The sequence below is a fragment of the Diadema antillarum genome, unplaced genomic scaffold (genome assembly GCF_040938485.1).
Source record: "Diadema antillarum isolate AM-2024a unplaced genomic scaffold, OU_Dant_1.0 seq00000157_RagTag, whole genome shotgun sequence".
In the NCBI taxonomy this organism is placed as follows: Eukaryota; Metazoa; Echinodermata; class Echinoidea; order Diadematoida; family Diadematidae; genus Diadema; species Diadema antillarum.
In genome coordinates this window covers 523,420-545,831 of record NW_027271229.1, presented here as the reverse complement: position 1 = coordinate 545,831, position 22,412 = coordinate 523,420, and the positions used below count along the sequence as shown (strand labels likewise).

The window sequence follows — 22,412 nt, the reverse complement described above, 5'->3', positions numbered from 1 at the left end:
GAGGCATTAAATATTACATTAAATCTCTATGTGCAATGGTGGAAACCCCCCGTGCCCCACTATATTCTGATTAACTAACGTAGTCGTGCTTTGAGAAAAACATTCTGTTTTTCAAATCTATAGCCTCTAATTATTATAGATTTCAATTAGGCTGGATATTCAGTGAGCAAAGCTGTTAAAAAAATACCAAGCTTTGCTTTGATGAAAATTGTATGGGCGGGTTTTTGGATTTGAGCAGAATATGCGAAGTTGGCACGCCGTCGACTGAGTTGGATGTGTGAACGTGGCACTTATACTGTCAAGATTTTGCATTATAATAACTGAAGAGTTTGTTTGCAAAAACCGATAAGTCCATATTTGCAAAATGGAGATATTTGCGATTAAAAGTCAAGAAGAATGAAGAGAATAATACGAACATTTTTTGCTTCTTTTGACCATAACTTCAAATATTTACCTTTGTATGTAGTGACCAATATATTATTTAAAAGGTATTATTTTGTACTTTACGACAGAGACAGCACTTCAAAATCTTCAAAAATGGACTTATCGGTTTTTGCGAAAAAAACTCGTCAATTATTTTCATCAATGTGAAAGCCAGGACCTGGTTCCCTGTTTCATTTCATGACAGTATTTCTTCAATGCATTCAGATGAAGATCAGAATACGCCTTATAGACATATTATGTATGTGATCCTGCATCACAAAACAAATAAAAAATCGCCAGACATGTATTTTAAGTTACAGGCAGATTCTAAAAGAGCAGATTCTAAGCTTTAAAACTGTATATAGCTCAATTGAAATGGACTCTCCTAACCTATCTAAATATTGGAAAGAAAGCACACATTCTGGAAAAGTGTGAACCGAGAAAAGAGACTCTTAATGCCAGGGTCTTTCTGTCTATTCAAGCCTTTAATCATATCATTCATACTATACGGCAGGCGAGCTAAACATTCAAAAGAAAAGGATCCATGAGTGATACACCCACGAGTCATACATCCTCAGACTCATTCAGGTCACAAGCTAGACACAGGTCAAACAGACCAATGAGCTAGACTCTTCTACGTAAATTCTAAGATGTAATGTCTAACTCGTGTCCTATTCTGTGGGCCTTATTTCCATAGCGTCTAAACTCTTGGTCTTTATTTGCGTAGTGTATAGCTTTTGTATTATATAGCTCGTGGGGCTCATACACTTGAGTGTCGAGTTTGTTTTCTGTTTGACAATTGAGCTGCATCACTCATGGGTGCCGAGCTTGTGACGTACACCACTCATAAGTACCAAAATTTGTAACGTGCTCTTAACGGGAATTATACACAGGAAACAAGATGGTGCCTGCCGTAGCAGTTATCTCAACTGACACTTCATTATAACTACAGCTGATGTCGGTAACGCACTGATATGAAGACTGAATGATCATTCTCCAATTCTGTTGTACAGGTAGCACTCCGTAATTACCTTCAGGTTGCCCTTTGGCCGCGGGAAAATAAAGCAGAAAGAAAAGGCCAAATAAGAGTTTGTACGCTCTGTCTGGAAATCATTATCAAACACGATACGAGCAAACAAGCAAGTTTACTCCTCATTGAACCTTGGACTATGTCTCCAACGAACAAACAATGCCAACATAATGTTGTATGCTACATAATTTGGAAATATGAAAATTGTAACAGCTAAAGAATAGCAAGCAAACGGCTGTGTCGCGGGCAGGAGCGTAGCATTTACTTCCACGCGCTCAGAGACAAATTCTTTTTGTCCCGCAAGGGTTTGTTACTTGAGATGTTTTCCACAATTTTCTCTTTTCTTTGATATGATTATTGTGATTGCCTGACAGTGTTTTAGGACGTTACAATCCAAACGTGTATTCAACTTATTCTCTATAAATCATCCCAGTCTCTCAGACTACCAGCGATGGATAGAGTATACGACCTCTTTTTCCTTTTGACACTGACTGCTACTATGTTCTGTGACCAAAATATAAAAGGTAAGTGCAACTTTGTTTTCGTAAACCTGTACATAATTTAATCGTTGCCGAGTAATTACCAATATGAGTTGGTTCAAAGCGACAGATCCGTCAAGAAAATTACAACATTCTGAGAATGTCTCAAAACACTTTCACTTAAACCGTTTGAAATTCAGCCAAATAAAAACACAACCCTCGTGTTTTAGACCTGAATAATAAAGTTTATTTAGTTCAATGTATCGAATTCAATTTGAACAATGAGCGTCTCCACTTCAATTCTTACTTAAAGCGGGGTTCCCACTATCACGATTGGCGCCACGATTGAAATCGTGGTCTTAATCGTGCAGCAAGCGTGATGGTCTTATCAAATTGTATCAGATCTTAAGGTCAATCGTGGCAATCGCGTTAATCGTAGGAAAATTTTGGACGGTTCAAATTTTTTCTACGATTAACACGATTAGTTTTTGATCGTGATCATCGCATCGGATCGTATCCAAACGCAGCAAATCTCATCTAATCGTGCTTCTTAATCGTGTTGATCGGGATCGACTTTTTCACTTCACTTCCGCTTATCATTATTTTTTTTTTTTGCCCATTTGCCCTTATATTACTCATAAATTGATTCATTTTGTATTCTGATAGGTGGTAGCCTGCATATTTAGATTATTATTTCCAAACGGTAAATTGTATGTCGGTGTGGGATTTAATTGTCGTAATTTCTAAGGTACATTATCAAAATCATTTTTTTTATGATTTCATAAAATGAAAGTTGTATTACAGATTTTTAGATGTTTTCATACATTATGTTAATGATGTTTTTATTAATGAGTTGCTATTACCATTATACAGACACACAAAACAGGATATGGGATAACTTTTGTAACGAAAACAAAAAAATGAGCAAAAATAAAATGGCAGTTGTATGTCTGCACGTATTGACTAACGTCAGTACAAAGATGAGAATAATCTAATGAATTGTGCTTGAATGGATACATATCAAAGGCAAATGGTTAATTTTTAAAAATATATTACAGAGTATTTTTTTTTGGGGGGGTGCAGTATCCTGCTGTTTGTGTGTTGTACATCGTAATTAAGAGTTGTTGTTTCATCAGCCATCGTTTGACCCCTTTACATCTATTTTGACACTTTTCAATGTCTTTTTTGTATGTTTGGTAGAGCATAAATTTAGAGGAAAATGGTTATTTTCAACTCTCATTATTACTGCAAATGTAGGAGTGACCATTGACGTGCATGCAAGATCACTCGTATGATTATGACAATGAAGATCACTCTTATTATTTTGCACAGTTAGTTATTCAATAAGTGTAGCAATGTACCCCTGCGAAATAGTTTTGCGTAACCTCCTTTTTTGTTAAAAAGTGACATCACTTTGATTAGGGAGTCACCTTTCTGTTATGTGTGTGTATCAGTCATGTTAAACATTGTTAAGTAAAACACTAAATCAAGCCGAATAAAGCAAACTTTTAGTAACCCATGAGATAACGACATTTTTAGATAAAAAAGGCATATTATGTGACCGTGCACCTCAAAACGAACATAAAGTCGCACACACTGATTTTGCGTGAGGACTGAAGACAAGTGAAATGGGTCAACCTAGCCGAACTTGACTTTTTCATATTTTCTGAAAGAGCAGGTCTTCTTTTACATTATGCTAAAATTTGGTATCATAAAACGGGCAGGAAAGTGTGTTTTTTAGCAGTTTATCTCGAACATTTTTGATAGAATAGTGTGATTAGGTGTGTCTTCAGACTCCCTTTTTCATTTCTGAAAAAAAAACCTTGTCCACACTCTTCACTTTCAACTCTAATAACTTTTGAAAGGATAGTGCTACTGCTGTGAAAGTTGGCATTAATTATGGACAGAATGTGTTAATGAGGCATGCTTAATTTCAGTTTAATCTGATAATCCCTTCATTGTTGTTACTCTGGTGGTTTACTTCCTGTTTTTTGTCCCATTCATCGCACAGCCAGCACGGTTTGGGAAAGATTAAGCGCTTGAATAGACACTGTACTTCAGAGCCTCTTTTCTCAGTTCACACTTTTCCTGAGTTTGTGCTTTCTTTCCAATATTTAGATAGGCTGGGAGAGTCCATTTGATTTGAGTTATACATCATTTTAAAGCTTAAAGTCTGCTCTTTCAGAATATGGTCATAACTAAAAAAGCATGTCTGGCGACTTTTTGTTTGTTTTGAGGTGCAGTGTCACATATGATACATACACTTTGCGAATATGAAATCGAACACATAAAGCAATACTATCTATTCGGCCAACTTTCTTATATCGAGCGTATATAACACATAATACTTTGTTACATAACATTCAAAAATGATTCCATCCTCTTTCTTAGCTTCCATTTCATCATACAATTATTTTCTTCATGTATTGGAGAGAAAGGTCATTTTGTCTTACTGTTTGTTTTTTTCTGGGGCAGAGGGGCAATCATCTGATCTTATGTATTTGGGTGCGTTATTTCATTTTTTTGTGAGGGGGGAGGGTGAGCATGTCGATTCAATAATCTATTACTTTCTTTACGTTTAATATTAGCGAGGGAATATCTGAGGTTATGGCTGGCCTGGGTGCTGCTTTCTCTCTGATAACATAATCGTCATTAGCAATACTGCAAAGGTTACGTTGTCATCATCGTCAACATGTCAAGCCTTGCCATCATCGATGGTTGTGGATAAAATTAATAGGCCTAATCACTCTGCATAATTTAAGGGAAACAATGAAATCCATCGTCAGCCGGACTATAATATTCCCATTCGGGTCCAATCGCGCCTTAAATGGGGGTCGCTTCTGATCCCAACGTAAAAGATATCGTATCTTATCTTAGCAGCCCGTATTGGTTCGCGGTATTCGTATTGGAACGTATCAGTACGTTGCTGCACATACCAGATCGGGGATCCTGGTCGTAATGGTCATGTTTGATCGGTACCAATCGTGAACTCAATCAGGACAATTCTGTCAGATCGTGTTTGAAAGGCAGACCAGATCGTGACAGATCGTTTCGCTTGAAATAGACCAATCGTGACCATATCGCATCCAAGCGTACCAACACGTATTGACTCGCTGGGATGCGATATGGTCACGATTGGTCTATTTCAAGCAATACCATCTGTCACGATGTGGTCTCCGATTCAAATATGACCCGATAGGATTGTCCCGATTGAGTCTACGATTGGCTTCGATCTAACACGATCATTACGATCGGGATCCCCGATCTGGTGCGTGCAGCTGTGTTCTGATACGTTCCAGTACGAATACCGCGAAGCAATGCGGGCTGTTATACGATATCTTTCACGATCGGGATCAAAAGTGACTAGATTTAAGGCGCGATTGGACCCGAATGGGAATATTATAGTCCGACTGACAATGTCTTTCATTATTTCTATAACTTCTGAAGAGTGATTAGGCCTATTTATCCACAACCATTGATGATGACAAGGGTTGACTGAGGATGACGACAACGTGACCTTTGCAATATTGCGAATGACGATTACGTTATCATCAGAGAGAAAGCAGCGCCTAGGCCAGCCACAACGTCAGAAATTCCCTCCTCTAATTCAACCTAAAGATTATTGAATCGACATGCTCGGTCTCAGCACCCCCCCCCCCCCAAAAAAAAAAAAACAAACAAAAATACCTGCATACGCAAGATCAAGTCATTGCCCCCTCCCCCCCCCCCCCCCCAAAAAAAAAAAAAAGATAAAGACAAATGTTTTCGCCTTCCTTTGAAACACATGAAGAAAATATGATGAAATGGAAGCTTAAAAAGAGGATTGGATCTCTTTGAATGCTGACATTATTATGTGTCATAGGCTCAGTATGAGAAAGTTGACCGAACTTAATAGTATTGCTTATGTGTTTGATTTCATATTCGCATAGTACGTATATGGGTCAGAATTTGGAACGATGTACAATTGAGCCAAAACAAGGCAAAATTAAAAAAGTAGGACATTCTCGAAATCATTCATCTTACCTGAGAGAGTATAAATCAAGCTTTAATATGAACCCAATTATACCAGGATTTTCCCAGAGGAACAAGTTTTTATTCACCGCTGAAGTTTACCATGTCTAGAGCAGCGAACGTCCGTCAGGAATAGTACTGCACATACATTTTAATACCATTTAACATAGTTTGCAAAGATCTGATTCAGTTCAAAATCCTAACGAAATATCTTAAGGGACATGTGTACGTGCTTGCAGAATATTAAGCTTGTACTCTTAACCTGTACGTAATGGTAGAAAACTGATGATTTAACTAAATTCGTCGTTTCTGTTGAAATATTGCTCTTCCGCTAAACACTTTCTCCACTTTACGCGCATTTTACAGAAACTCAATATTTTGACCTCTTTTTTTCACTATCCCACACTTTAATCCTCACTCCCAAATAATAACATACCTTTTTAAGATGTATCTGATCTAGGCAGTCTCTATAACCCAACAAACATAGCATAGTTTTCATCACGGAGGTTCGCATGTAGCTCACGGACGTTCGGAACAAACAAGATAGTGAACAATGCAGCTCTCTTGAGTTGGAAACGCATTCTACTCACAACAAACCGCAATTTCATGTCGAAAACAAACTCGTATGCAAAATCCTAAATAGATATTACCAATTCTCAATCATATAAGCTTGTTTATCTTCTCATACTGAGGAATCAAAGAAAACAATTTTTGCACCTCTCGTAAATGAACGTACAAATGTACGTGTAATCTCAGTGACGTAGTCCATCCTTGAGAACGAATATATTTATCACAATTTCGTTATCATGAAGTAAAGATTCAGGTCCTAAATTTGTTATCTAAAGTCTACAATGCAAAGTTTGCCTAAAATGAACATGGTCACAGCTAAAATTATGACAAAGAATTAACATAGAAAAACAACAGAAATGTGCTCCGTTATAGAAATACGAAGTTAAGCTGGGGAGGGCAAACGAATATATACGTTCGGAAGAAATCCCTCTGTGTTTGCTCCCTGTGTTACACACTGTTACCGAGGAGAATTTGTGTTATTACATTAGTCAGAAATGATAATAGGTTCGATACTTCGTCATAACAAGACACAATAAGTCCATATAACTTGGATGGATGTTTGTGACTTCGATATTATACAATATGGTTTGTTATAACAAACATTTTGTAGCGCGTCATTTCGGAGGCTCTTTATTCATACAGTTTGTCAATACGAAAATTGATAGAGTTCGTATAATTATAAAGCTTTTTTATTCGGTAAATGATAGGAATCTCCGAAGGTTAATCGAAAGGTTTATTAATTGGAACATGAAAAATCATGTTCGCTTATCCAAATGTGGAGAAACAAGGTAACAACTAAAATCCTCCAAATTTCAAAACCTCATAATAACCGTTTTCACCTGAACGAATATCAGGCCCATTCCACTTTTAGAAGAACGGACCTAAAAATAATGATCCTTAATATTTATTTTTTTAGACTAACAAACTTTTGGAATAAGAATATTTTTAATAACAAACCTCCTTAACTAACTACAAACTTTTTTTTTTCATTTTCGGAATAACAAACCTTTGGACATCGGAGTAACGAATCTTTGGAAGAGCGAACGTATCAAAGTGCAACCTTAAACCTATTCTTAATCATTACTTTTTTGAACATGTGTTTTCAAAGTAAGCACAAAAGCACAAACAAATTGACGGTCTTTCTGTCTCTTAAATGTAAAATGAAAAAAAAAAGAATCTTGGAAAGAATTTCAAATGAACATTGATTTTCATTGATGAGTATAAAACAACACCAGGTGATGATAAGCGGAGGATTTGTTTGTTTTCATCAGACAATAATTGTATACTGCATTATTTTCGCTTGTGACGGCATTTCGATGAATACAAAACATAAACAAACGAACAAAAACTTCTCCAGAGGAATTTGGTACAACGGGTGTGCACTGGCAATTCTTTTTTTACTGTGTGTTGGAGCTTGAGCCCTTCTCTGTTTCTCAGTCATTTTCATTCAACTGCTTTCACGTCCTTTTGAAACTTTTCCGTTTCTTATTCAACACATGCCCATTACAGACTTCTTCCGTCATTATCCTGCATGTGATTACGTAGCACTTTTCGGATTTGTTTTGGTTTGTTTTGGTTTGTTTTTGTTTTCTCTTAGGTCGCAGCATGTTCAGGCTATTAAGGGAATGAGAAAAAAATCGTCATGAAGAGAAAAATAAGAATGAATTAAGGCATTTAATGTATCGTGACAATTACAGCGAACGTCCGTTAGGGAGACCAAAACTGGATGTGTTCTGTTTGAGACGGCAGCTACCATACTCAAAAGATAAACACTTGGAGCACCTGTCACTGAAAAGTGGCACTGATCCTCTTTCTCCTACTATATAATCCATTGACTTATTCTACCAACGAACATCCGTGACCAAAACGTTTGCCGTTTGTTATTACAGGTAAATTGAGTGCTGAACGTTATTCACTTTTGGGTATGAGCGGCTCGGCGATTTGGTGATATTTTCAACTAACATTAACTTTATGTGCAGTGATATATTTGTAATTATCAGAAATTTCCTTTCTCGGACAGAACATCCGTGAGCGAAACTTTCAGAACCTGTAACAGTACAAATTGTCTCCAGATCCTCATTAGAAAGAAATTTAAATGCACAGAAATGACAGATTACATCAAATTCCATTTTCCTATAACTTTGTTTTCAGTGTTTAGCTGCTTTTGTATAATTAGAGGGAAAACAAGCGAAAAATTGTGAGTAAATTTTCAACTGTTTGTTCATCATGATCACTTAACTACTGCTCTAAACTCATTGTTTACTTTGTAAAACTTTATTTGTCGCTATTGGAGCCAAACGTTTTAAAGAATACAGGACACTGTCGGGACAAGTTATCCCTATCGGAGGGATTGCATACGTCACGGACGTTCGCTGGAATTGTCACGGACGTTCGTTCTACTACTAGGGTCATGTTCCAGGACGGATAACTAATCGGCAGAGAGTGCCTAGCCTTCCTAACTCTTTCAAAAACTTGAAAGGGTATTGTCATTGCAAATTATAAGAAATTTGGCATCCTTACAACATATGTATTTGCTCAGAGGGGGATCAGGAGGTGAATTTTCAGAGAAAATATTTATTATTTGCTTGGTTTTCGATGAATTGCATGGTCCAAGAACTGCGGACGAACCTCAGTCCGCTCCAAAAATGACATGCAGCTCCTCGGCTAGAGAGCCAAAGGTAAAATGCACCTTCGCCATCAAAGCAAGATGGTGGCCCAATCGAAAACGTTTTAATCATGACGGACGTTCTTTTTTCCTCGGAGGTTCGTCTAAAAATATAATTTCGGTTCCTATTTGGCAAAGGATGGACAGAACTCAAAACAAACATATTATCGTGTAGCTAGATCTTAGTTGATTACGACTCAGAACAATATCGCCAATAACGTTTAATGGGATACGATCTTTATTAGAAAATAGCGGAAGCACGTCCGTGACGAAAACTGAGTATAATTTTGCATAAAAGAATATTACGTCCCATATACAGCCAGCAGACGTACAATTTTTGCAGGATATGTTCATGAGGTGGAACACCAAATTTTCGTATACATTACAGTTGGGATATCAAAGTAGAATTTGCAGCAGTGATAGAAATAAAAGCATCACGGACGTTCGTCTGCTTAGGACTTTGATATTTCAATTGTTCTCTGTAATTTTATACGTGCTCATAAAGTTCTTAGAATTTTGTGGTTCATACCCATGATATGTCAGATCCAGAACATGAATAGATATTAGATGCCACGTACGATTAAAAATGCACATCATTAGTTTGAAAAGCAAAAATTATTGTGAAAATAGCGTTTTTTACCGTATTTTTACGCTTTAAGTCCTTGTCAAATGAAAAATATCAGGCAAAAGTCAACCAAACCATATATTTCCTGAAAGGAAATTTACAAGTCTTTGAGATGATATGAAAAAATCTGGTTTCTTATAATTGCATCCTGGCGTGTTCTAAGGGAAAGAATGTCATAAGGTGCGAAAATTTGCAAGTGTACACCGTTCAAAATTCTCACCCATATATGCCTTTCTATTTCAAAATATCGTTATCTAATGGGGTATTGAAAGTTTAGTGGGTTTAGCTTGATAAATAGTTTTTTAACAGTGCTTAACAAAACCGATATACACACAACAGAAGAGTAACTCCCCTAATGTCACTTTTTAAAACAAGATAAGTTTGAAGCAAAATTATTTCGCAGGGGTATTGTTACACTTGTTAACTAACCTCTATGTGAAAAATGACAGTGATCTTTGTAGTCATGTATGAGTGACAATGGTCACTTTTCAAAAGTCACAAAAGTTTTTGTGGGGTATGAGAAACATTCTGCTTCCGGTGAATGTTTCAGTGGTGTTATTTTAGGATTCAAATTTTGCCAGCCCTCCCCTATTCAATATCAAATGTACAGTTTTGTAGATTTTGCTCCATCTTTAAAGTGTACATGCTTACTCAATGAAGACACAACTACTCTTTCTTATGCTCACTTGACATGGGCTGCTAGATCTTGGCTGCATTATCTGACAACAATCTTAAACTAAATGGATTTTGCAGTTTTATGAGAGTAGACACAGCTATTTTCCTCTAAAAACCAAACCACACAAAAACAAAACATAAAAATTGTTACAATAGATGTGAAGGGGTCAAATGATGGATGATGAAACAACAACAGCGATTGATAAGTTTGTTTGATAGATACTTTATTTTCTGCAAATCAATATACATTGTACATAAACTGAATAATCGTGAACATGGGAAATATACAAAGTATATTTGAAACAGAGTCGTTTGACTTGCATAAACAATGATATAAAAGGAAATTAATGATATTACAGTATGCATGTCTATGCAGCTGGGATTACAATAACAATATTATATTTAGGAAATGATAATGCAGAGGGCCGCCATTGTAAGCATTGCTTGAAAAGATGGCCGGCCCGAGGAAAAGGTAGGTAGGTAAATTGGTAAACAATACAAATTCTGCTGCGAGGATAGCAGGGGAAAATAAACTCTGATGTGTGAAGGTGGTGAATGTGCGTGCGAGTGCTTGAGAGTGCACAGGGGCAGATAGGCTGGGATTTGGAATGATACAATTGGTTTGCTGGAAGAGGGAATGACTTACGATGTTGCTACTATCGGGAGACCAACATAAGTCATATAAATTATTCGGGCTTAATTCGTATTTGAAGTATACTGTGATAAAATATGCTTCTTTAAGTTTGCTTTGAATGAAAACAAGGAGGCACACTGTTTCAACTCTTCAGGAAGAGTGTTCCATGTATCCGGACCGTGATGTCTAATCGACTTTTGAGCAAGTAAAAGCTTTGGATTACTTAAATGAAAATCATGGGAACGACGGGTAGGGTATGAGTGAATATGATCATTAGTAACTAGGGCATTATGGAAAAATGGTAATAAATTTCGAATGTATTTGTACATAAATATAGCAGTTAAATATGAATGTATATCATGGGCCTTTAGGGTTTTTAGGCGATAAAATATGGGATCAGTGTGAGCCAAAAAATTTGGCTAAGTATATACAATACACAAGAAACAATACTTTACCCCCCCCCCCCAAAAAAAAGCAACAACAACAACCAACAACCAAACAAACAACCCAACAACAACAATTACTATAGTATAGTTCTAAAAAGTAATCAAATTTGCCTTTGATGTGTGCTCACTCATGCACGATTCAGGAAATCATTCTCATTTTTATACTGACCTTAGTCAATACGTGCAGACATACCACAGTCATTTTAGTTCTGCTATTTTTTCGTTAAAAAAATTACCCCAAATTTATTACTGGGAACTCCGTTTTTGTGCGTCTGTGTTATGGTAAAACAATGTATAGTAATAATAATATGTATAAAAATATCTAATACTCGCGGAATACAAAATATGTACGATCTTGGAGCAAAATAAGGGCGATTATAAAAAAAAGAAGAATAAATATAATTAGGAGGGAAGTGAAAAAGTCGATCCCGATCAACACGATTAAGAAATACGATTAGATGAGATTTGCTGCGTTTTGATACGATCCAAGACAACCTGATGCGATGATCACGATCAACAATTAATCGTGTTAATCGTAGAAAATTTTTGAACCGTCCAAAATTTTTCTACGATTAATGCGATTGCCACGACTGACGTCAATATCTGATAAGATTTGATAAGATCACCACAATTCATTCACGATTAAGACCATGATTTCAATCGTGGCGCCAATCGTGATAGTGGGAACCCCGCTTTAGGGCTCGTTTCATAAAACTTGTCATCAGTAACAAGTTGTCATAGATGTGACAAGCTACTGAAATCCTCGCATCTGATTGACTGAGAGCAAATTTGTCACAGAAATGTGCCAGTTGTCACTGGTGACAAGTTATATAAAATGGGCCCCAAGTATCAGTCCTAGATTTAAGTCCACAGCAATCTATTTAAAGTTACTTGTTTACCATGTTTGGGAGCAAGAATGTGGGAAGAAGGGGCATTCCTTAAAGGGTTACTATTATAAGCATAAGCTGCTAATAATTACAAGGGGAAGAATAAGAGCAAAATGTTGTTTAATGATTTTCAGGTAAACATTTATGGTTTTTCAACGGAGAATTGATACATTATTGACTTTAATTAGGACTTACCTGTTACCATTTCAATAACGTCACAATTTTTTTTTCCGGAAAATATTTTGAATTTTTATAAAGGAAACTGTTGGTTGATTTCAAAACGTGCAAGAGTAGAATGGTATAATGACCATGTGCTTATGACGTCATTTGTGTCGTATTATACTCCAATCTTACCTTTATGATCACCTTAATACAATAGGAAAAAGAACAAATTTTAATATAGGCTCATTAGGACAGCATAGATTATCTTGATTTAAGCTGAAATTACCTATCATTTTCCGTTCTTTCGGGCAAAAATGATTTAACTTCACCTTAAAAATAAGACTCAACTCATCCAAAGTTGTAAACTTTAAGTTATATAAGGGGAAGAATTTTCTCATCTGTATTTTTTGTTTCGTGTTATCTTTACATTTACATGATTGCAAGCGTAAGAAGGATATTGAGTGAACAACTGAAGAGTTTGTTTGCAAAAACCGATAAGTCCATATTTGCCAAATGGAGATATTTGCTATTAAAGGTCAAGAAAAATAAAGAGAATAATTAGAAAATTTTTGCTTCTTTTGACCATAACTTCAAAAATATACCTTTGTATGTAGTGACCAATATATCATTTAAAAGGTATTATTTTGTACTTTATGACAAAGGCCGTACTTCAAAATCTTCAAAAATGGACTTATCGGTTTTTGCAAACAAACTCTTCAACTTTTCGCTAGTTATACCAGACAAACTTAGGCATCAAAATAAAAGTAATGATGATAGAGCAACAATCTCATCCCTGCTGCACTTCCCCCATTTTCGGGGGGGGGGGGGGGGATGGCAAAAAGATAGGCATCATGCATGCAAAAAGTTTAGAGTAGAAGGCTATATGTACGAAGTTCAATGCATGCATACAATCACGCGAACTCAAATTTCTGCCGTCTAGCGTCAGTGGTAGGTACTGCCCCCAACGTTCAAGGTTGGAAAGGAGAAGACATCCTATTGCCATGCGACATCAAAGAGAAGCCTCTCGTTGTGCAGTGGGTTAAGGAGAAAATATCAGATCAGCAGCAGAGGACGGCAAAGGCTGAATTCGTCGATGGAGAATTGTTTAGCTTGGAGGAACGGTTCGACATCGACAAAAACTTCAGCCTCGTCATCAGCAGCTTGGAGGTGGCAGATGAGGGTAGTTACTATTGTCAGGTGCTGCTGAAGAATTCCAAAAGTTTGGGAAATTCCACCATCATGACGATTCGCTGTAAGAAACATCTGTCTCTATTCCTGTCATCTTTAGTGAGAGGGAAAAATATTGTTATGAATAAGGTTACCGGTGAATAAAGATAGAAGAAGCTTTAGACACTCAAGCTGACTGAAAAGCAGAAGACGAAAGAACTACATTCAGGGGCGGATCCAGGAATTCTGTAAAGGGGGGGGGGGGGGGCGTGACTAATATTTCTGGTGCCTCTTCCGGGTTTCATTTCATTTTGTCTTTTTATTTCTTTTGTTTTTAACGAAAAATAATGGGGGGAGGGGCGTGCGCCGGTTGCGCCCCCCTTTGGATACGCAGTGACAGTGACAGTTTGTCACAATATCACAGTGTCACATTGACTTTAAAATAATGCTAGAACTTAAGCCAATTTCAAGAGTAATTGTGGTGAAGGATAAATGAGTCTAACTGCAATCAAACCTTTTGCTTGAAAGAAATACAACATGACACATAAAGTATATAAATGTTGGTAGTCAAAAACATGTTCACATATTGCTCATCTTCTCATAAGAAGACTTAATCTTTCATTTACTTTCTTTTTGATAAAGCATTACATTATTCATTAGATTTGTTACAATAACATAACTGAGACTGTTTTCATATCACAAGTTTCAAAGCAAACAGATAAATCAAGATAGTAAAGACAACTTTGTATATACAGCGTGTCCCAGAAAAAACGAAACCGGGTTTCCATGCAACTTTTTACTATCGAAATCATACATTTTCTTTACGAGCTATACATCAATAGAAAGATAATTAGTCTAGGCGCAGGGACCCAGAAAAAATGACTTCGTTCAACCCACCCCGCAGAAAAGGTTTGACTGCATAGGGTGGTCGGTTGGACTCTCTGGAACACCCCTAGGTAGTACGTGATTCGAAATTGTGGTATCAATAAAATTTTACAGGCCATTTTAGTTGCGACAAGACCTTATTGTTCGAAAAAGAGTCTGCGCACGCCAAGGCTACTACACGCACCACTAGCACTGCTACAGGCGCCAGTGCCAGTGGTGCGTGTAGTAGTCTTAGCGCACGCAGACTTTTTCCTCGGCAAACAAGGGTTTTTGCCAGCAAACTCACTAGCTGAGGTCAGTGTAGTTTAGTTTCTAGCCGTTTTTATTTCGTGTATATTTTTTCCGAGTTGCAGCAAGCCCAGTGAGGTTGCATACCCAGTGATTGTGACCCCAAACCGTTCGGGCGTCGCAATCACTTGGTATGCGCCGTCGCTCGGCTTAGCACAATAAAGTGGGCTTCTACACATGCGCAAGCTGCAACTGGGAGAGATGAAAACGAAATAAAAATGACTAGAAACTAGACTGGGGTCGGTTACGGCTGGCACTGAAAATGACAACATAATCACAGTTTTTTGCAGTTATTTCATGAATAATTCCTCAAAAACACCGTAAAACCATATATATATGTTGCTAGAGATGTCAGCAAAACAATGGGATACATCGTAAGTTAAAATATTGTGCATGGTTACCATGGTAACCAGATGTATACAGGTGATTGATAATCCAAAAAATGCCTCCAACTGCTGCAAACTTTGGTATTTTTTGTTCAGTTTTTTTTTTTTTTTGTAGATAGGTGAATTAAAAACAAACATTTCTATTGATTATTGTTCAAAACAGTTTTTTTCCTGTTGCCATGGCAACCAGTAATATCCAATCAGGATTCAGCTGTCAATACTTAAGAACTAATGCCCATATTTTCAAAAAGCTCAATAAGCATGTCATTCTGCATAATTGTACCATTTACCGTACTTTTAACACATATTTGACTTCAAATTACAGGCAAATGTTGTTTCCAGCAATGTATGGACACAAAATTCCCTTCAAAATCTATGTTAATACAGAGAGCAAAGCCGACGATATTCTGATATTAGCTTTTTAGAGTATATATTTACAGAGAAATGGTTATTCGAAACAACCTTGGAAAAGAGCAGAAGAAAGCAATTGATTGTTCTTGTTCTTAAAGGAAATTTATTCAAGAATGCAGATAAATTCCTTTCTAAAGAAGGAATATACACGTACACTGCATTATCCATCAATGGAATTGAAAGCGTACTTTTCGTTGGTAAGCTATACATATATTTGGACAACTTGTGGTGATATTTCATAATCAAGTTCGAATTACCAATTCTTTGTTAAATATGAATTCAATTTTTCATTTCTTGTTAAGTCTGTTACTAGAGCTCACAGTGTGATGGATTGACTTTCAGTACTTCGTTATACATATATATATATATACACTGTATATATATATATATATATATATATATATATATATATAAGTATCTTAGCTTTATTTTCAACAAGTTTATTTGTGAATCGAGGTATTTGTGAATCAGGGTATTTTAAGGACGTCTCAGGGTCAGACAATTCAGACAATCAGAGAACTTTCTGTCTCAAATATACCATCAGCATTTATGTTTGTACCACACCAGCGTGCGATAAAAGTGAAAAAAAAAATATCTCGAGTGTAAATACTTTTTCGTGCTTTTCGTGGACTGTAAGTGCACGAGATTTGAATCATTCTGTTTGTTATAGGCTATATCTAAAGTGTAGATACATTGTTCGTGCTTTTCGTGGACTGTAAGTGCACGAAATTTGATTCATTCTGTCGATATAGGGTATCATTATTTGGACAACTTATGTTGATATTTCATAACCAAGTTCGAATCGTCAGTTCTTTGTTGATATGAATTTCTTGTTATGCCTGTTACTAGAGCTCACAATGTGACTGACTTTCAGTACTTTGTAATGTTATACATTACAGTACAAGTTTTGTAACTTTTTTTGTTCAACAATTTTATATGTGGATCAGGGTATTTTAAGGACATTTCGGGCTCAGATAACTTTCTATTTTCCACAGTCATTTATAAGTTTGCCATAACAAAGTAGGATAAAGTGAAAAAAAAATATCTGGAATCCAGACACGTTTGTTTATTTTGCCTTACGTGCTCATGATCACCCATTGTAGGTCGGGTCTTAACCCTATAAAGCCCAAGCTATTTTGACCCCTTCCAGGCCCAAGGGGGGGGGGGGGGGCAGCACATTGTGCCCCTACATAACTTCTTTATTATATGATGTATGACCGTCATATTTGGCACATGGGTAGAGCAACTCATGCTCTACATGACCCAACATTTCTCAAGGTTACCCACTGAGGGCACTATTTCCCAAAATATAAAAAATACATAGAAAATATGCTAAAATCATGTTTTTTCTGTCTATTTCTTTATCCCCAGTAAATATGTTGTTATTTTATATTAATCATTTTCATATTTACTACAAAGGAAGAGCAAGTCAACGTTCACTATTTGTTATGGTTGAAATTTCTCAAGGTCAACATGTGGGGGCGTAATTCATTACAATATAAAGAAATATATGAAACCTGTTACGTATTGCTTGGAATGGGTGCATATATTTGTATCACATTTCATATTTCCAAAATACTGACATTTTAAGTTTACAGATTGATATTATGATAAACAAATGATATTCCAGGCAAAGCTTGTGTGAAGATAACACAAAATAAAAAGGCAATCTTTCAAAAATGCTGTATTTTCGATTATTTCTATTATATCTATTGTTTGATGCCTATGTTTATAGAAAATAAAGGAAATAATAAGAAGACCATTTCAGGGTAATTCTCAACCATAATTACTTCACATTTCTTTCCTTTAGCAAACTATAGCCAAGAAAACCCCAATTTCATCCATAATTATATTGTTAACTGAAATTGAAACAGAAAATCATACAAAATCTGACTAACATGGTTGTCAGTTTACGGTTGCCATAGCAAAGAGGAATATCGGACATACCTAAATTATATATCAAAATGTTTGTAATAAGATTTTAGGAAAAGCCACCAAATTTGGTTGAAATCGGGTAAAGGGTTTAGGAGCGGCAAACGAAGATATGGTAGGGGGCACAATGTGCCCCCCCCCCCTTGGGCTTTATAGGGTTAAACTACTCACCTCAACACTACAAAGTTAACCTGGATAAAACGGATAGGACCCCTAAGATTTTCCCTCATTCCCTCCTTAATAGCATTAATTCATTACTGCACGTTTTAATACAAATTTACATGTCATGACTTTTCATTTTATTTTTTTTATTTTTAACCCTAGCTTACCAACGAAAAAGTACGCTTTTAATTCCATTGATGGATAATGCAGTGTACGTGTATATTCCTTCTTTAGAAAGGAATTTATCTGCATTCTTGAATAAATTTCCTTTAAGAACAAGAACAATCAATTGCTTTCTTCTGCTCTTTTCCAAGGTTGTTTCGAATAACCATTTCTCTGTAAATATATACTCTAAAAAGCTAATATCAGAATATCGTCGGCTTTGCTCTCTGTATTAACATATATTTTGAAGGGAATTTTGTGTCCATACATTGCTGGAAACAACATTTGCCTGTAATTTGAAGTCAAATATGTGTTAAAAGTACGGTAAATGGTACAATTATGCAGAATGACATGCTTATTGAGCTTTTTGAAAATATGGGCATTAGTTCTTAAGTATTGACAGCTGAATCCTGATTGGATATTACTGGTTGCCATGGCAACAGGAAAAAAACTGTTTTGAGCAATAATCAGTAGAAATGTTTGTTTTTAATTCACCTATCTACAAAAAAAAAAAAAAACTGAACAAAAAATACCAAAGTTTGCAGCAGTTGGAGGCATTTTTTGGATTATCAATCACCTGTATACATCTGGTTACCATGGTAACCATGCACAATATTTTAACTTACAATGTATACCATTGTTTTGCTGACATCTCTAGCAACATATATATATGGTTTTACGGTGTTTTGAGGAATTATTCATGAAATAACTGCAAAAAACTGTGATTATGTTGTAATTTTCAGTGCCAGCCGTAACCGACCCCAGTCTAGTTTCTAGTCATTTTTTTTTTCGTTTTCATCTCTCCGAGTTGCAGCTTGCGCATGTGTAGAAGCCCACTTTATTGTGCTAAGCCGAGCGAAGGCGCATACCAAGTGATTGCGACGCCCGAACGGTTTGGGGTCACAATCACTGGGTATGCAACCTCACTGGGCTTGCTGCAACTCGGAAAAAATATACACGAAATAAAAACGGCTAGAAACTAAACTACACTGACCTCAGCTAGTGAGTTTGCTGGCAAAAACCCTTGTTTGCCGAGGAAAAAGTCTGCGTGCGCTAAGACTACTACACGCACCACTGGCACTGGCGCCTGTAGCAGTGCTAGTGGTGCGTGTAGTAGTCTTGGCGTGCGCAGACTCTTTTTCGAACAATAAGGTCTTGTCGCAACTAAAATGGCCTGTACAATTGTATTGATACCACAATTTCGACTCCCATACTACCTAGGGGTGTTCCTGGAGGTCCCATCTACCACTCTGTGTGGTCAAACCTTTTCTGCGGGGTGGGTTGAACGAACTCCTTAATTAAGGCCCGTACAGGAATTAGCGCCTTGACTAAATCTTTTCTTCTTTCATTTGATGTACAACTTAATGTTCATTGTTCATGCATGACTGAGTTAGAACAATGAAAAGTGGTGCTACCAACTTTTCATTTGCACGCGCAAATGGTGACTTTAAGTAAATTGTTCAGACTTTTAACGTTACGTTTTCGAAAAATAAAGTTCTTAACCCAAATATTCATATTTTCTCCTTTTATATGAGACCTTATGCGTCAAAAATGAATAACGCATGCTTGAGAAAAATCTATATGAAAGCATGCTTCATTTCTGCCGATTCTACGGATAGTCGAAGAAAACGAGCATTCAGCTCTCCCGACATAGCATTAGACAATGGGCTCATCTGCACCATTGAATTCACACAAAACAACCGCAGTGCTACAGTGAATGTTGTTGGGGGAGGGGGTATTTACAGAGGATGCTGTATGAGACGGACAGCCCTTTGTTGTCATTTATTTAGAATAAGCTATGAGACATAACCAATAATTGAAGATTAATATCGTGAGTATTCTCAGGTTGCACGCAGTCCAATGGCTACGGGAAATCGATCTACACATTTTGATGATTTTATACCTTAAACTTATTTCACTGTTTTCATTCCTCTCTACATTTCCCTCACGCGTGCTTAGTCCTTCATCACTGACAGGGTTTTGAAGTTTTTGAAGGGGGAGGGGAAGAAGAAAAAGAGTGTTCTTCGCTTTATTTATCACTGAACTTGCGCTTCTAACATTTCAAAGGTACAAGTGCAGGGCAAAAAGTCGTCTTCTGTTTTGTTCTGTTTTGTATGTGTGTGTGGAGGGGGGGGGGGGGGGGGGGGGGCTCGGAAGGCTTTTTCAGTTACTTTCATCCCCCTTCACATTCCGCTGATGAACACCCTTGCTCTGTGGTTGGATCATGTGCTAATTTATGACCCTATTCCGAACCGTCTGTAACATTCCCTTTTAACCCCGCCCTTCGTGTTTGTGTAAATTCATTGAAGCATGAAGGCCATTGTTATCTGCCAAGTCGGGCAGGCGTCGGGAAAGCTAACTGACTCCTTGATTACTATCCATCTTTCTGAGTAAAAATGGACACATATTTTCAAATTAAGTTTTTTTTTTGAGTAGCCGTAGATCATTTTTTACGCATGAGATATCATTTGAAAGGAAAAAGAATGGATATTAAGGCCACGATTTCATTTTTTTACAAAGGATTGCCGAAAAAGCCTTAAAAACTCATCCAAAGTCGCCATTTGCTCGTGCAAATGAAAATTTAGTAGCATTACTTTCTATTGTTCTAACTCAGCCATGCACGAATTATGAACAATGAGTTGTACATCAAATGAAAGAAGAGAAGTAAATCTTTCCATTCATGCATATCTGATAAAAAAAAATGTGATTATGATCGCAAAAAAATTGCAATGAAACTCGGTTTCGTTTTTTCTGGGACACGCTGTATATATATATATATATATATATATATATATATATATATATATATACATATTTATAAGTATATATATGTGACCCTGCACCTCAAAACAAACAAAAAGTCGCCAGACATGAATTTTTAGTTAAGACCCTATTCTGAAAGAGCAGACTTTAAGCTTTAAATCGATGTATAACTCAAATCAAATGGACTCTCCTAACCTATCTAAATATTGGAAAGAAAGCACAAACTCAGGAAAAGTGTGAACTGAGAAAAGATGCTCTGAAGTACAGTGTCTATTCAAGCGCTTAATCTTTACCAAATCGTGCTGGCTGTGCGATGAATGGAACAAAAAACAGGAAGTAAACCACCAGAGTAACAACAATGAAAGGATTAGGAGATTAAAGTGAAATTAAGCATGCCTCATCAACACATTCCATACTTAATGCCAAATTTCAAAGCAGTAGCACTATCCTTTCAAAAGTTATTAGAGTTGAAAGTGAAGAGTGTTTTTTTTTTTTCAGAAATGAAAAAGGGATTCTAAAGACACACCTAATCACACTATTCTACCAAAATGTCAGAGATAAACTGCTAAAAAACACACTTTCCTGCCCGTTTTATGATACCAAATTTTAGCATAATGTAAAAGAAGACCCGCTCTTTTAGAAAATATGAAAAAGTCAAGTTCGGCTAGGTTGACCCATTTCACTTATTTTCAGTCCTCACGCAAAATCAGTGTGTGCGACTTTATGTTCGTTTTGAGGTGCACGGTCACACACACACACACACACACACACACACACACACACATATATATATATATATATATATATATATATATAAATATATATATATATATATTGTAGTTGCTCCGCGTATTGGCAGTACTAGATATAGCAATAATAATGTCACAGTAAAGGAATGCATTGAATGCCAATTACCTTGATTTAATAATCAAGTCCGAATTTTCGGGGGCCTCCCCCTTCGTCAGGAATGACAGTGCGAATGAATTTTCACAGTGACATCACAGTGAAGTGTTAATATCACTAACACCTCAATATAAAATATCACTATGAAAGTTCATTCGCACTGTTATCCCTAACGAACGGGTAGGCCCCCGAAAATTCAAATTTTGAATGGAAATCAGGTTTAATTGGCATTTAATGCATTCCTCTACTGTGACATTATTATTGCTATATATATGTCTATATATATATATATATATATATATATATATATACTACAATACATATCACTCTGTCGTGTTGGATATTTATGTATCTCTTTATTTTTTTTTCTAAAATAGAAACTCCTAAACTTCAGGCAAAAAATAGCTATTCAAATTATACATCCAAATTCATTAATTCATCGAATACAAATCATCCATCTTTAAAATTGTACAATCTAAGAAAAGTGGAACAGTATATGTGCGTACAAATTAAATCTATAAATACATCTTAAAACTTTTTTTTTAAATAAAGAATAACTTATCAATATTCATCTTAGCTGAACTTCCCCATGTTATCATTCAATAAAGCTATACAGTTTATACGTTGCATTCTAAAACCATAGTAATTATTGTTTATAGTATCATCATCATAATTATATTATAATGATTTTGTGTCAGAGAACAATATTGACATTTAAAACTATTTTTAGCAAATGGACCTTGTTT

At 36.2% G+C, this 22,412-nt stretch overlaps 1 protein-coding gene across 1 annotated transcript in view; it reads left to right on the top strand.

Moving 5' to 3' along the window:
* The first annotated feature begins 1,709 nt into the window (after positions 1 to 1,709).
* The window catches only part of LOC139727868 (uncharacterized), a 189,834-nt gene continuing 169,131 nt past the window's right edge, over positions 1,710 to 22,412 (top strand). The window contains exon 1 of the mRNA XM_071638838.1: positions 1,710 to 1,977. Within this exon, the coding sequence (XP_071494939.1) occupies positions 1,905 to 1,977 (73 nt within the window). The 5' untranslated portion in view covers positions 1,710 to 1,904. The remainder of the gene's footprint in view (positions 1,978 to 22,412) is intronic.